Below are 13,983 nucleotides of genomic sequence, written 5' to 3' on the forward strand. Positions count from 1 at the left end.
TAAGTGCAACTGCTTATCCACGGTGCCCTTCAAGTACCTAAGAACCCGCTTAGCAGCCTTCCAGTCTCTTTGCTTTGGAGACATATTTTGCTTTGTGAGACAGTGTACAGCTTGATAGATATCAGGTCTTGTCTAGCAAGCTAGATAGAGAAGGCTACCGACTAGAGATTGATACAGTTCTCTGTCACACTCTTCTTGCCCTTCTGTCTCATCTTTCCCATACCCTGTGACCATTGGGTATTCCACAGCATTTGCATTTGCCAAATTAAACCTTTCCAGCAATTGCTGTATTTTGCTTGGTTGAGATAAGGAATAAAACCCTTCCTTGTCTCTAGTCACTTGCACCCCCAAATAACTTTGAATGGGTCCCAAACATTTCAGTTTGAACTTGGTACTCAACTCCTTCTGAAACTGTATCTGTTCTTGTGTTGTACTAGTGACCATACAAATATCATCTACAAACACAATCAAGTAAGACACACTTTGCCCCGTGCTTCTTGAATACAGACAGGAGTCAGCCACACTTTGTTTAAATCCCAATTGCTTTATGGCTTTGTCAAAGCAATTGTACCATTTCCTTTGCTGACTGATGGAGACCATAAAGAGCTTTGTTAAGACATAACACCTGGGCTCCCTTTGTCAGTTTAAACCCGGGAATTTGCTCCATGAAAATTGTTTCTTTCAGGGGAGCATTGAGGTATGCAGTTTTAATATCATAGTGCCATACCTCTAACTTCTTTAACCCTGTAACTGCTAGAACAGATCGTACTGATTCAGCCCAAATCGTGGGGCTAAAGACTTCGTCATAGCTCAGGTATTTTCTTTGGCTATATCCCTTGCAAACCAGCCTGGCTTTTCTCTGCACAGCACCATTTGCAAGCCTCTTTACCTTGAAAATCCACCTGCAGCCTATTACCGGTTGCCCACTTGGCAGTGATGTGGGAGTGAACACCTTATGCTCCTTCAGAGCTTCCATTTCAAAATTCATCACCTCAAACCATAAATCTCTCTCCTTCTCTCCCAGAGAAAGCATTTCTTGATAATTAGCCGGTTCATGCAGTTGCACATAATTCACAGTCACAGTTGTACCCAAACCTTATAGGAGCTTTTCCTTTTGTAATTCTGTCAGAGCGTCTGACCACCATTTCCCTCGCCTCCCCTCCTCAGAGCTCGCAGCTTCCCTGCTGGGAGTTCTCTGCGGGGAAATGTTTATCTCTTGGGTTTCTGCCTGCTCGTTTAAAGGCAACTGCACTATCTCCAGCTCCTTTTCTTCCCCATTCAGCCTTGGCCAGTTAAAAGATTCACCAAATGTAGCAGACCTTCTGAAGGTAATCTTATTCTGGGTATCTGCAAACCTGTAAGATTTGGCTGCATTTTGATAACCTAGGAAAAGTAATGGCTTGGACTTTTTACCTCCCTTTCTCCTTTGATGCAAAGGAACATTTACCCATGCCTTTGTCCCAAACACTCTCAGATGTTTCAAAGAGAGATTCTTCCCATATAATACCTTATAGGGAATGTCATTGATGCTTGATGTCCACAACCTGTTGATTAAATAATTTGATACCTTTATAGCCTCACCCCAAAATCTAGGTTTGAGCTGTGAGTCTTCCAGCAGAGCTTGCATCATTGATTGCAAATATTGATTCCTGCGCTCTGCGACTCCATTTTCCTGTGGGACCCCGGGGTTAGCTAGTCTCTGCTCTATCCCCTTACTTTCCAACCACTGAGTCAGGGAATGTGATAAGAATTCTCCACCCCTATCACACAGTATCTTTTTTACTTCAAGGTTTAACTGCCTCTCAACTCTGGCTAGCCAATATTTGATTGTTTGACAAGCCTCACTCTTTTGCTTCAAGAGATAAATCCAGCCAAAACGCGTCCTGTCGTCCACAATACATAAAGCATATTTGTTTTTGGAGACACTGTCAGGATAGAGGCCACTCAGACCCATGTGAACAATCTCTAGGGGTTGGTTACTAACCCTGCTGCTGGCTTTTGCCACTGGACCCCTCCTACTTTTGACTGATTTGCAAACCGTGCAGTCCAAGAAGGAATTGCATTTGTTTAGCTTTAGGTCACCCCCTAAAGCCTCCAGGGTTTTCTTTAGAGTAGAGAAGGCAACATGACCAAGCCTTCTGTGGAGGAGATGCACACAGCCGTCATGTAGCTTAGGATTTAATGCTTCCACCGCATTAAATGACTCCTCTGGGGACTGTGCACCACATACACTCCTGTTTAATGTTCCCTTTCAACAGAACAGCCTCTTGCTTCTTTATCAGGCATGTTTTATCCTGAAACACCACAGTAAAACCATCCTGAGCAAGAGATGACACACTCAATAAATGATTCTGTAGCCCTGGGACACATAAAACTCCTCTGGATGTGTGTTTTAAAGCTGGGAAAAACACCTCCCCCTCACATTCCACCTCCAAACGTTTCCCGTCCGCCAAACTTACATGGGTTTTGGCTGAACATGTTTTAGATTGTAGCTTTGAAACATGGTTTACAAAAATCTTGCTGGCTCCACTGTCTATGAGCCACAGACTGTCCACTTCTCCAGTCTCTGCCAGCACAACTGAGGTATACAAGGAATTTCCAGGCTGTTTTCTCAGACGCCTCCTTGCCAGTTCATTAGGGCAATCTCTTTTGAAATGCTTCATTGATCCACAGCTGAAGCATTTTTTCACAAAGAGCACATGTTCCTCCGGTTCCTCCTTGAAGATTCCACTCCTCCGCTCAGCTCCACGGGCTTGCTTTGTCTGCGCAGAGTAGAACGCCATCCCTCCGGTATGGCCCCTCAGCTCGGCTGATGTCTTTGGCATTGTTATTGGCATTGGCTATCTGGGTGGTCCCTCTCTGGGGTGTACTCCCAACTGCGGGGCTGCTGTCTGCCGCGACGATTGATGAGCTGCTTTTATCTCCTGATGCGGTCTCGCCTGGGCTGCGGCCATTTGGTCCTGGCTCTCCCACCGTCTTGCTTCATCTTCAAGGATCCGTCCCGACACGTATTCAGGTGTTAACTGTGCCGCGTCCATACACTCCAGGGATGTTATTAACACATGGTAGCTGTCATCCAAAGACCCCAACATGATATGCATTCTGTCCTCTGGAGAGTAATTCTTCCCCCTCAGCTCTAGCTGTCTGAATAGCTCCGCTAGACTTCTGAGGTGCTCGGCTGCAGGCGTGTAGGGTGATTTATGGCTTCTGTACAGCCCCCTCGTTAATGAGAGGATAATCCTGGCTGAAGTCCGAAGATGTATGGTCTTCAGAGCTTCCCACGCTTCTCAAGCATTTGGCTTCCCTGCCACGTAGACTAACTGGCTATTGTCTACTGACAGAATTATGTTTGCTAGAGCCTTACTGTCCCGTTCCCGCTCTATCGCAGTTACAGGCACCTGCTCTACGGCTGCCCACTGAGCCTCCCGCTTGAGATAATGTTCCAATCTCACCGACCATGTAGCATAGTTGTCTGAGGTCAGCTTTTCCACAGGTAACTGAGATTGAGCCATAACTCCACTCAACCTGCCTGCTTCCTTAGCTGCTATGGCTTCTGGAATCCTGGATGCTGCTGTGCTACTCCCACTAGTCCTGTGAGGCGTAGCAGACTGGGCCCATAACCCTGACGCGAGAGCTGGCATATTGTGCCAATGTCCAGGAATGACCACCAGAACCACTAGAGCTTATAGAAATGCAGTTGTTTATTTACAGTGCTATATACACACTCTCTCCACCTTAACTCCCGACACAGACTCACAGAGTCTTACACTTATATACAATGCCACCACCAGGCATTAATTAGCAGTACAAGCTTTCCAGGTGCAACACCACACCTCAGCCTCTGGCCTCAACTGGATCTGGCCAGTATAATCAGGCCTCCTAGGGGCTTTCCAGGCCATTGCGTCAGCCTATGGTTGAAAGTTAGATCCCTGCCATCTAAGTCTGCCTGTCACAGCTAATATGACAGCCTTGCATATTCCAACAGGTTACTCGGGTTTGAAGTCTTAAATCTGGCTTGCCCAGGCTCGCCTAATAAACAAAACAGTTCGACGAGAGTTTGAACCCAAGTCCACCGCATCTCTCAAAGTATGAATAAAGCAACTTCTGTTGTAAGTGCCGCTGGGGAATAAAAAAAGAGGGTCTGAATGCTGTGTTGTGCTCCTTTCAGGATCTGACTCTGTCATAATGCTCAATGGCAAAGACTTCAGATCTCCAGCTCCAAGGTGAGTGTTCCCCCACCCCACCCCCCCGGACTTGCATTTCCAAATTCTGGCAAGCAAGGGCAGGAGCTGCTGCTGGGGAATGTAATGAAGACAAAACCTTCCGTGTGCCTTTCTTAAGGCCCAGCAATTGGGGCAGGCTAAGCACCCCAATTTGCAAGATCTGAGCAAGGCTGTCAAAGATAGAACATTTTGGGGGACTTTCATTCATAAGGGTCGCCATGAGTTGGAAGCAACTTGACGGCGCTTAACACACACACAAGCACCCCTCATCCTTTTGTCTTTGTATCAGTGCAACTACAGGGGCCCTTGAATTCAGGCTATGCATTGTGGGGCAGCAGAAAACGGGGTTGGGGCTGCAGTGTGTTGGTATAGGTGTGTGAGGTCTGTTCCTTGGATTTCTGCCAGGGGTCGCTTGTCCTCTTCTGTCACGTCAGGCTGCTCTCGTAGCCTGTTTTCAGCACCTTCTGATGGCGGGTTCACAGCACTGGAGCCTTGTTGGCTCCTTCCTTGGCCTGTCAGCCGCATAGGCAAGCCTGGCTCTTTCTCATCCTCTGATCCCCATCAGGTTCTTAAGGTCCCGGTATCATTTTAAGTTGCAGCTTTTTCTCATAGTCTGGCATTAGTGCATGTAACTGGACCGAATTATTGTCTGTGTTCTTCGCTTCATCTAAAACTCTCTCCTGAGTGTCCCGCACAGACGAAACATTTACACTTCTCTCCCCGTCTCTCTTTCAGTACCCCTTTCTTCCAGGCCGAATTATGGATCAAAGAATTGTAAGTGTGTTCTTGTTTTGACTATTAACTGCTTTGATTTGGCATAGGGCTGGATGTATTTGGGCGTTAGGCTTTTCTTTTAAACACACCGCGTATTCTTCCAAGCCATGGTGGTGGTTGCCGATGCAGCCACTCTTTCTCTCAAGCCCTTTAGGAAACCACTGCCAAATCGTGGGGCTTTTCCTGGTGTGCTGATAATGCTTTCCTTCTAGCTTGCCTCTACTCTTTTATTGTTAGGCTGATATTTGGAGGATTTGGATGGTCGAGGGAGGCGCAAGTAAGGGAAAGCTCGGTTTCTCGAGCTGAATATCATAGCTTTTTCAGGGAGTGGCTGGAGCTGTCCCCCCAAAAAATTCCATATATGCTTTCAGTGCATAGGGGTAAAATGTGTGGTGTTTTGGGACCAAAAACTTCTTCGTCATCTCCTGATACAAGGAAACTGGTCTGGATCACACACGCGAGGCAGGGAAGCAGCAGAAAGCTGAGGTGGAAGAACGGACTGCCTCTTTTCAGAATGCAGGCAGAGGAACAGGGAGTCAGCGGCGCAAGCAAAGAGAAGGCGTAGAACTTTTCTCCCCACTGTTACTGTTTTCTGTTTATGTAGAAACAAATTTTAGAGGTGTAGGCATGTTATTCTGTGGCAGAAAAGCAAGTGGGAATTTTACAGCACCCTAGAGATTAACTTGTGTTTATTGGAGAGCCAGCGTGGTGTAGTGGTTAAGAGCAGTGGATTCTGATCTTCAGTAAGCCTAGGTAACTTTGTGGCATTTTGCTGTATTCAGGGGTTGCATTAAACCCTTTTGGCTCTCTGAAATCATCAGTAATAATAATAAGAGTTGGTTTTATATGCTGACTTTCTCTTCCTCTTAAGGAAGAATCAAAGCAGCTTACAATCACCTTCCCTTCCTCACAACAGACACCCTGTGAGGTAGGTGGGGCTGAGAGAGCTCTAAGAGAACCGTGACTAGCCCGAGGTCACCCAACTGGCTTCATGTTGTAGGAGTGGGGAAACCAACTTGGTTCACCAGCTTAGCCTCCGCCGCTCACGTGGAGGAGTGAGGAATCAAACCCGGTTCTCCAGATTAGACTCTGTCGCTCCAAACCACCGCTCTTAACCACTACACCATGCTGGCTCGCTAGTAATAAGTTACCAGTTTAGCCGTGCTGATAGATGTAGAAAGTGAAGTGAACTAAAAAGCTAGAGATCGCTGTCTGGTTTCGTAGTGTGAATGTGCATTGACTTTTCCCCTGTTGGTTTCTAATGCTGAACGCTTTGCTTTCTGCATACAAAGAACCAGCGTCTATGACTCCCGAGCCCGCGAGAGATTGAGACAAATAGAAGAGCAGAAAAGGTTGACGCGGCAGCTGCAGAGCCAGGTGAGAAGCTCGCGTCGGTTTCTGGAATTAGCGCTGGATTTAAAACTGAGCTGTATACAATGGTGCAAAAACCAAACTAAACCACACCAGGCTCTGAAAATTTTACAATTTATATAGATAGAAATGTTCGCAGGGATATAAAGGTGTAGCGTACCAACGATAAATGACACAAATTAAATGCAAATGCATTAACCCAACCCCACAAGAAAGGTGAAGAAGAATCAAAACTAAAGTCCAACAGACATGTAATAAACTCCATGGTAAAATATCTTCCGCAGAGGGTAATTGCCAAAATGGTCAGGTGAGTGTTCTTTACAGCAGACAACTGGCTATATCCAAGGGAGATCAAGGGAGACGGACGTTCCAGATAGAAGATTAAGATCAAGGTAGATCAAGGGTGACAGACGTTCCGGATAGGAGATGTAGATCAAGGGAGACGGACGTTCCGGATAGGAGATTAAGATCCATTTGCGCCAGTGGCTTCATCAGTCACTTGATCCCCATAAAGCCATCATATAACTTAGTCTGAAAGAAGGGTGGAAAAAAAAGACTTTATTTTTTATTCTTCTTTACTTTTCTTGTGGGGTTGTGTTAATGCATTTGCGTTTAATTTGTGTCATTTATCATTAGTACGCTAGACCTTTATATTGTTCCTACAGACATTTCTACCTATATAAATTGTAAAATTTTCAGAGCCTGCTGTGGTTTAGTTTGGTTTTTGGATTTAAAACTGAGCCAGGGAAGGCTGCCCAATTTTCTAGGTTCCTGCTTTGCTGAGAATAATATTGGTCAGTGCAAACACGGGCCGTAGGGGAAGAGATGTTGCTTTTGCTGCCGGGCTGCCTTGATTTGAGTTTTAGTGACTGCAGATTGAAAACGAAGGGACAAAACTGATCCCCATTCAGTGGAAGTAATACGATTTCACTGCTGATCCACCCCCCCACACACACACTTTGGTCTGGACCCTGAATAAACCGAATGGCTGAGCCTGTTTGTCCAACGTCACGTCCCCCCCAAAAGTGCGAAAGCCAAGTCGTAAAATGAAATCTTGCTATCTTAAGAGTGTCTGTTGCAGAGACTGCAGAACCAGGAGCTTTCCATACCTGATTCGGTGGACCTGCATCTGCGAGTACCCCTTGAAAAGGAGATTCCCGTGACGATTGTCCCGGAGGAACCAAAGACAGCTGACGGCAAAGACGAGTTCCCTGAGCTCACCGAAGTAAGTCTCGAGTTGATGCTGGCAGGATTTGAGGGCCTTCATAAAAATAAGGGTTCACACAGCAGAATAAGTCACATGGAGAACGATAGTCAGTTTTTATACCCCGCTTTTCTCTACCTTTAAGGTGTCTCAGAGCAGCTTACAATCACCTTCCTCTCCCCACAAAGAACTACACTGTGTTACTGAAGTTAAGCTATGGCAATCATTTTGTGGCTGACTCCGCCTCCTGCGGCAGCCATTTTATTACTGTGGCCAGCATGGCGTGTCAGAATTCCAGATGTGCCCGCAGGCTTAAAAAAGGTTGGGGACCCCTGCTATAAAACATTTCCACTGATGGAAGGTTTTTTTCGTCAGCTGACCATACTTCCTCCCCACCCCTCTCCCAACACAGTGCAAACTCTCCACCCTACGCATGCATCCTGGGGGACAGGGGACCTTCCAGAACTGTATGCCGTATGCGATGAGGTGCTGCAGTATGAAGTGGAAGGAGGAGTGAGAGGTCTACAGTGGGTGAGGGGAAGGGTGAAAATACATCCCCTCCATTCACGGAAATCCTCTCCAAGATCCAACTCACTGCCTTACTCCCCAGCAACACTCCTGCGCATACTTCCTGGGCTATGTTGATGCCTGGCCTGAGCAGCTCAGAACTGAAGCTTCTCTCACCTTTTGCTGCCTCTTGCTTGCAGTCTCTCGAGCCAAGGAAAGCAACACTTGTCATGGCGATTTGAGTCTGCAAGCTCAATCCTCTGCGAGCCCAATCGCACCCCCTCACCACAGTTGAAATAAGCAGTGTTTTTGCATTATAACTGAGCATACATTGTTTGAGGAACATTATTCCAGATTCAACAGTATTTGTCTACATTCTGGAGCTGTTTTTCTTTGCTGAGTTTTTTTTTAACCTACATTTTTAACAAGTGTTCTGTTTTTGGGCTGGGATTAAGGTCTTCAGACGAAGTGGCGGAAGTCTTTCATCCCTTTTTATTTCCTTTAGGAGATGGAAAGGGAAATAAAGTGCGTGTTGCGAGGCGGGAACCAGGATGAGGTCCTGAGCGAAGCCTTCCGGTTAACGATAACCAGAAAAGACATTCACACCCTGAGCAACCTCAACTGGCTCAATGACGAGGTAACCCCGTCCATGGCGTGATCGTCATCCTATGCTGAAACCCTTCTTTTTGTACTCTGTAGCTGTTTGATGGTTGTATAAAATCTCAGTAGAGCAGTTGGAGCCGGTTTGCATCACCCTCATGCCTTTGTTATCGTGCCTCCTCTTTTTAAGTAAGCGAGCACTGCAGTTGTGGCTGATAAAACCCACTTGATGCTGCAGCACCTCATCACATATGGCGCATAGTTCTGGAAGGCCCCAGAGACTCAGCAGCTTTTCAGGGAACTGCTGGGTGATGGTCAGGGTTTTAAATGCTCTTTGCGGTGTGAGAGCCCGTGTAATGGTTAAGAGCAGAGGACTCTAATCTGGGGGACCGGGTTTGATTCCCCACTCCTCCACATGAGCGGCGGACTCTAATCTGGGGAACCGGGTCGGTAGCTCTTAGCCCGACCTACCTCACAAGGTCCCTGTTGTGGGGAGGGAAAGGGAAGGTGATTGTAAGCCGCTTTGAGACTCCTTAAAGGTAGAGAAAAGTGGGGTATAAAACCAACCCTTCTCCTCCTCCTCCTCCTTCAAAAAGAGCATACTGTGTTACTTGACCATTATGGTCTGTACCCCAACCTGACCCTGACAGACAGGCCCTAAGTGACTTCTGAAAGCAGTAATACCCAGATGAGGCTTGCAGTAAATGGGGGTGGGGGGTACTCATTGACTAACTGCCTTGGATGGAATCACATTGTTTAGTGAAGAGCCTTGAAACTGTACACAGGTGTAACACAACAGCATTGGCTGGGCTCACGCAGTTATAACATTTCGCTTGGCTAGGTAGGAGCACAGAGATCAGTTGCCATCTCCAGTTCAAAAAGGATCAGGTAGTCGGCGAGGTGAAAGACCTCTACCTAAGAACCTGAAAAGCTGCTGCCAGTCGAAGTAGACAGTGCTGACCTCGATAGACCAGTGGTCTGACGCAGCGTACAGCGCTCCATGAATCAAACCCAAGACTTTGGCTTTAGTCGCTATCAGTGCCATGGCCAGCCCACATCTTGGTTCTCTTTCCCTTTCTCCCCAGACCCTGTCAAAATTACCTGATGTTTTTGAAACCTTAAACATCGCAAATCAAACGTGCGCATAATGTTTAGAGTACTTTAAAAGTTTACAGCAGGGGTGGGGAACCTTTTCCTCCCCAAGGGCCATTTGGATATTTATAAGATCATTCGCGGGCCATACAAAATGATCAACTTACAAATTAGCCGACTAAGCCCCAAGCAGGCAGCTGCAGCTTCCCCAGATGACCTCTACCCCCCGGCATGGGCAAGCAGGCAGACATCCAACCGGTGGCGCACTCGCCCACCTGGTGGCACAGGATGGTCAGGGCCGGATTCAACAGCCGGCTCCTGCTACCTCCTCCTGCAGGGATGAAATAAGGACACACTGGCTAAGAACTCGCCCCCCCCAGGCATTCTGGCCCTGCCCCCTTTAACTTCTCCATTGTCGCCACTTCCACCCTCAGCCCTCTTGTAGTACAGAGGGAATACGTTTCTCCATGGCCCGGGTGGGAAAGGGTTAACACAGTTTCTTGGGCGGTCCTAGCAGCTCCATAGCTAATGATTCTTCTGCAAGGGGGGAAAAGGTTCCTTTTCTCAGCAAAACAAACTCACATCCGCCTTCAGTAGAGGCTATTCCTGTCCGCGAGAGGGGGCGGATCACCAGTCTTAGATCCTTCTGAGCTAGAGATCTGCCAGGACCCACAAAGGGCCAGACCAAATGATTTTGCAGGCCTTAAATGGCCCCCGGGCCTGACGTTCCCCACAGCTCTTAAATTAATGAGCAGTTCTGTTTTTGATAGAAGAGATGATTGGAGCAGCTCTTAAATTAATGAGCAGTTCTGTTTTTGATAGAAGAGATGATTGGAGCAGCAGACTTAGCAGCCAACAAAGTTGAACGCCACCCTTTGCACAAACGTTCAAACAAATGTTCTTCTATGAATGCAAAAGGCAGGGCCATAACGGTGGGGGGGGCAGGAGGGCAGCCACCACCCCTGTGGCATGCAGAGAGTGGCAGAATTGTCTCGCCTATAGGCTCCTCTGTGCTAGTTAGGAACGGCAGTTCTGCCGCCCCCTCTGCATGCCACAGGGGCGGCGGCTGCCCTCCTTGCCCCCCCCAAGCTACAGCCATGGCAAAACGACAGCTTTAAAAATTGACCGGTTATCTCGCAACTGTCTTAACAATGTTTGTCTTTACCTCCCTATCAGATCATCAATTTCTATATGAATATGTTGATGGAGAGAAGTAAACAAAAAGGGTTTCCAACTGTTCATGCCTTTAACACGTTTTTCTTCACCAAGTTAAAAACCGCCGGTTACCAAGCTGTAAAACGTTGGACTAAAAAAGTGGACGTATTTTCTGTAGATATCTTGTTGGTGCCTATTCACCTGGGTGTCCATTGGTGCTTAGCAGTGAGTATGGTTTTTTAAAAAAACATGATGAAATGTTTGTCGCCTACTCCATCACAGTGCAAATCAACTTACAAAGATAGCCAAACATATACCCACATCACAAATAAAAATCACAGATACATAAAATCTAAAATAAAGCAATAACAATTGAACTCCCAACCCGAATATTTGGTCTAGAACTTGGAGAGCCAGGGTGGTGTAGTGGTTAAGAGCAGTGGACTCTAATCTGGAGAACCAGGTTTGATTCCCAACTCCTCCACTTGAACGGCGGACTCTAATCTGGTGAACCGGGTTGGTTTCCCCACTCCTACACATAAGGCCAGCTGGGTGACCATGGGCTGATCACAGCTCTCTTAGAGCTCTCTCAGCTCCATCTACCTCACAGGGTGTCTGTTGTGGGGAGGGGTAGGGGAGGTGATTGTAAGCTGGTTTGATTCTCTTTTAAGTGGTAGAGAAAATCGGCATATAAAAACCAACTCTTCTTCTAATCTTATTAATTTACATATTCCTTAACCTCATAAATCTAAGCCATCTCAGACCCCCCTAAATGGAAGCTTAAAGTTCCAAAAAGCAAATCAGCATTAGAAAGATTTTGCCTATCAACTCAAATTTCACATACCAATGGAATAATACTTCTTCATGTAGCTTCCTAAGTTTTGCCAGAGAAGACCAGGTATAGCTCTGGCAAGGTATTCTGTAAAGTGGGATAACCACAGAAAAAGCCAAAGCCGTACAGATGAGTAAAACCTCCCAGAAAGAGGGAACGATGAAAAGATGGCCGTCTGTTGGTCTTAAAAGTCACTCAGAGGTAGACTGGGAGAGTTAGTCCTTCAAGTATGTGAAATGTGGCTCCCAGGTTTTGAAAGGTTTTATAGGTCAAAATTGGCACCTTGAATTGAGCCCAGATTTCCACTGGAAGCCATTGCAGTAGTTCTAAAATCTGTGCTGTACATGGATAAGCACCCCTTACCAGTCAAGCGGCACGTTGCTGCATTCTGCATCAACTTCCGTTTCCAAGTTACCTTCAAGGGTGGCTCCCCATACAGCGTGCTAACAGCAGTCCAATCTGAAGGTTACCAAGCTTGAATGGATGTTGCTAGGTTATCAGAGTTAAGGAAAAGAGACAGCTTTGGAATCTGATGTAGCTGATAGAAAGCATTCCTGGCCACAGCACTCACCTGTTGTTGTTTTTTAAGGCTAAATCTAGGAACACTTCAGGCTGGTCACATGCTCAGGTCAAGATAATTGAGCTCCTTCCAGCTTAGGCCATTGATTCTTAATGGGCCCTCTACAGATTTTATAGATGGACATTCTACATTTTCCACTTTCAGTGGCTGTTTACAGCCAGTGATGGAGAATTCTTTTATACTGCTCACCCCGCCCTGAGTATAAAGTCCCAGATCCTAGATTTCTTCTCAGGGTTCTTAAAAATGGTACACAGCACATAAGAATCAAGCCTAACATTATGGAGTGTTGGGCAAATCATGAGAGGGATGGTATCTTGGCCATCTTCTGGGCATGGAGTAGGGGTCACTGGGGGTGTGGGTGGGAGGTAGTTGTGAATTTCCTGCATTGTGCAGGGGTTTACACTGGATGGCCCTGGTGGTACCTTCCAACTCTGATTCTGTGAGTTGTCTGGCCATCAGCTGCAAGCATCCTGTTGAATGCATCCCTGAGATCTGTGTATGATATGCATGTATGATAAATAAAGTCGGTAGTTCTGATGATCTGTAGCAAAATCCAAAAACAGTCTTATAATTACTTTTATTAAGACCAAGCAAAATAACTGCATGGTATATAGGCTTTTGAGTTCTCCAGAACTCTTTTTTTAGGATGGATGTTTAAAAAAGGGGGGGGGGTACGGGGGGGTGAACTTAAGGCTCCTTCATCAGCCTCCTGTGTAGAATGTTTTGCTTGGTTGTGCTGTTGGTACCCCTTAGTATGCTCAGAAGTGAAAACTGGAAGCTGTGCAATTGAAAATGCCTTAAAAGGCTGAGAATTGAAATATAGTGGGGAGGGAAAACCCATGAATGGATGCCTTGACTATGTTTTCTGTCTGCTTTAGGTCATGGACTTCAGGAAAAAAACCATCACATACTATGATTCAATGGGTGGAATGAACAGTGAAGCTTGCAAGATACTGTTGTGAGTATTCCACAATATTTTACATGGTCCTACTGGTGGAATGGGCCTCAAAGGCCATCTCGGTCTGAAATCCATGCATTCAAGTTTTCCTAGTTGGAGGGACTAAGAGCACAGAGTGATAAGAAAATGGGGCTCGAACTGTCCCAGCATGGTCAGATATACCTTAATTTCCAAGACATCCCAACAAGACGTCAGTAAAAATAAGCAGGCTGCAGTAAGTTCAGAGGACCCAGGTGGTTTCTGACATGCAGCTTTATGAAAAATATGGAGGTCTAAATCAGATTGTTGCAGTTCTAAAGAGAAATTTGTGTACTTCTGAATCAGTAGTCCAAGAGAGAGAAAATTGTCAAGTCGCTTCCAGCTCATGGCGACCCTATGAATCCGTGTTCTCCAAAATGTCCTATCCTTAACAGCCTTGCTCAGGTCTTGCAAATTGAGGGCTGTGGCTTTCTTTATAGAGTCAATCCATCTCTTGTTGGATCTTCTTCTTTTCCTGCTGCCTTCAACTTTTCCTAGCATGATTGTCTTTTCCAATGACTTTTGTCTTCTCATAATGTGACCAAAGTACGACAGCCTCAATTTAGTCATTTTAGCTTCTGGGGAGAGTTCAGGCTTGATTTGATCTAGAACCCACTGATTTGTTGTTGTTGTTGGGTTTTGTTGGTGGTCCACGGTGTCCATAACACC

At 46.3% G+C, this 13,983-nt stretch overlaps 1 protein-coding gene across 1 annotated transcript in view; it reads left to right on the forward strand.

Moving 5' to 3' along the window:
- Positions 1-13,983, forward strand: part of SENP1 (SUMO specific peptidase 1) — a 35,628-nt gene that overhangs the window by 11,812 nt on the left and 9,833 nt on the right. Inside the window, exons 8-14 of the mRNA XM_056849331.1 lie at positions 4,169-4,223; positions 4,959-4,997; positions 6,290-6,374; positions 7,450-7,593; positions 8,585-8,716; positions 10,948-11,151; positions 13,217-13,296. Coding sequence (XP_056705309.1) covers positions 4,169-4,223; positions 4,959-4,997; positions 6,290-6,374; positions 7,450-7,593; positions 8,585-8,716; positions 10,948-11,151; positions 13,217-13,296 — 739 coding nt within the window. The remainder of the gene's footprint in view (positions 1-4,168; positions 4,224-4,958; positions 4,998-6,289; positions 6,375-7,449; positions 7,594-8,584; positions 8,717-10,947; positions 11,152-13,216; positions 13,297-13,983) is intronic.

Source organism: Euleptes europaea, chromosome 1 (assembly GCF_029931775.1).
Source record: "Euleptes europaea isolate rEulEur1 chromosome 1, rEulEur1.hap1, whole genome shotgun sequence".
NCBI classification, from domain to species: domain Eukaryota; kingdom Metazoa; phylum Chordata; class Lepidosauria; order Squamata; family Sphaerodactylidae; genus Euleptes; species Euleptes europaea.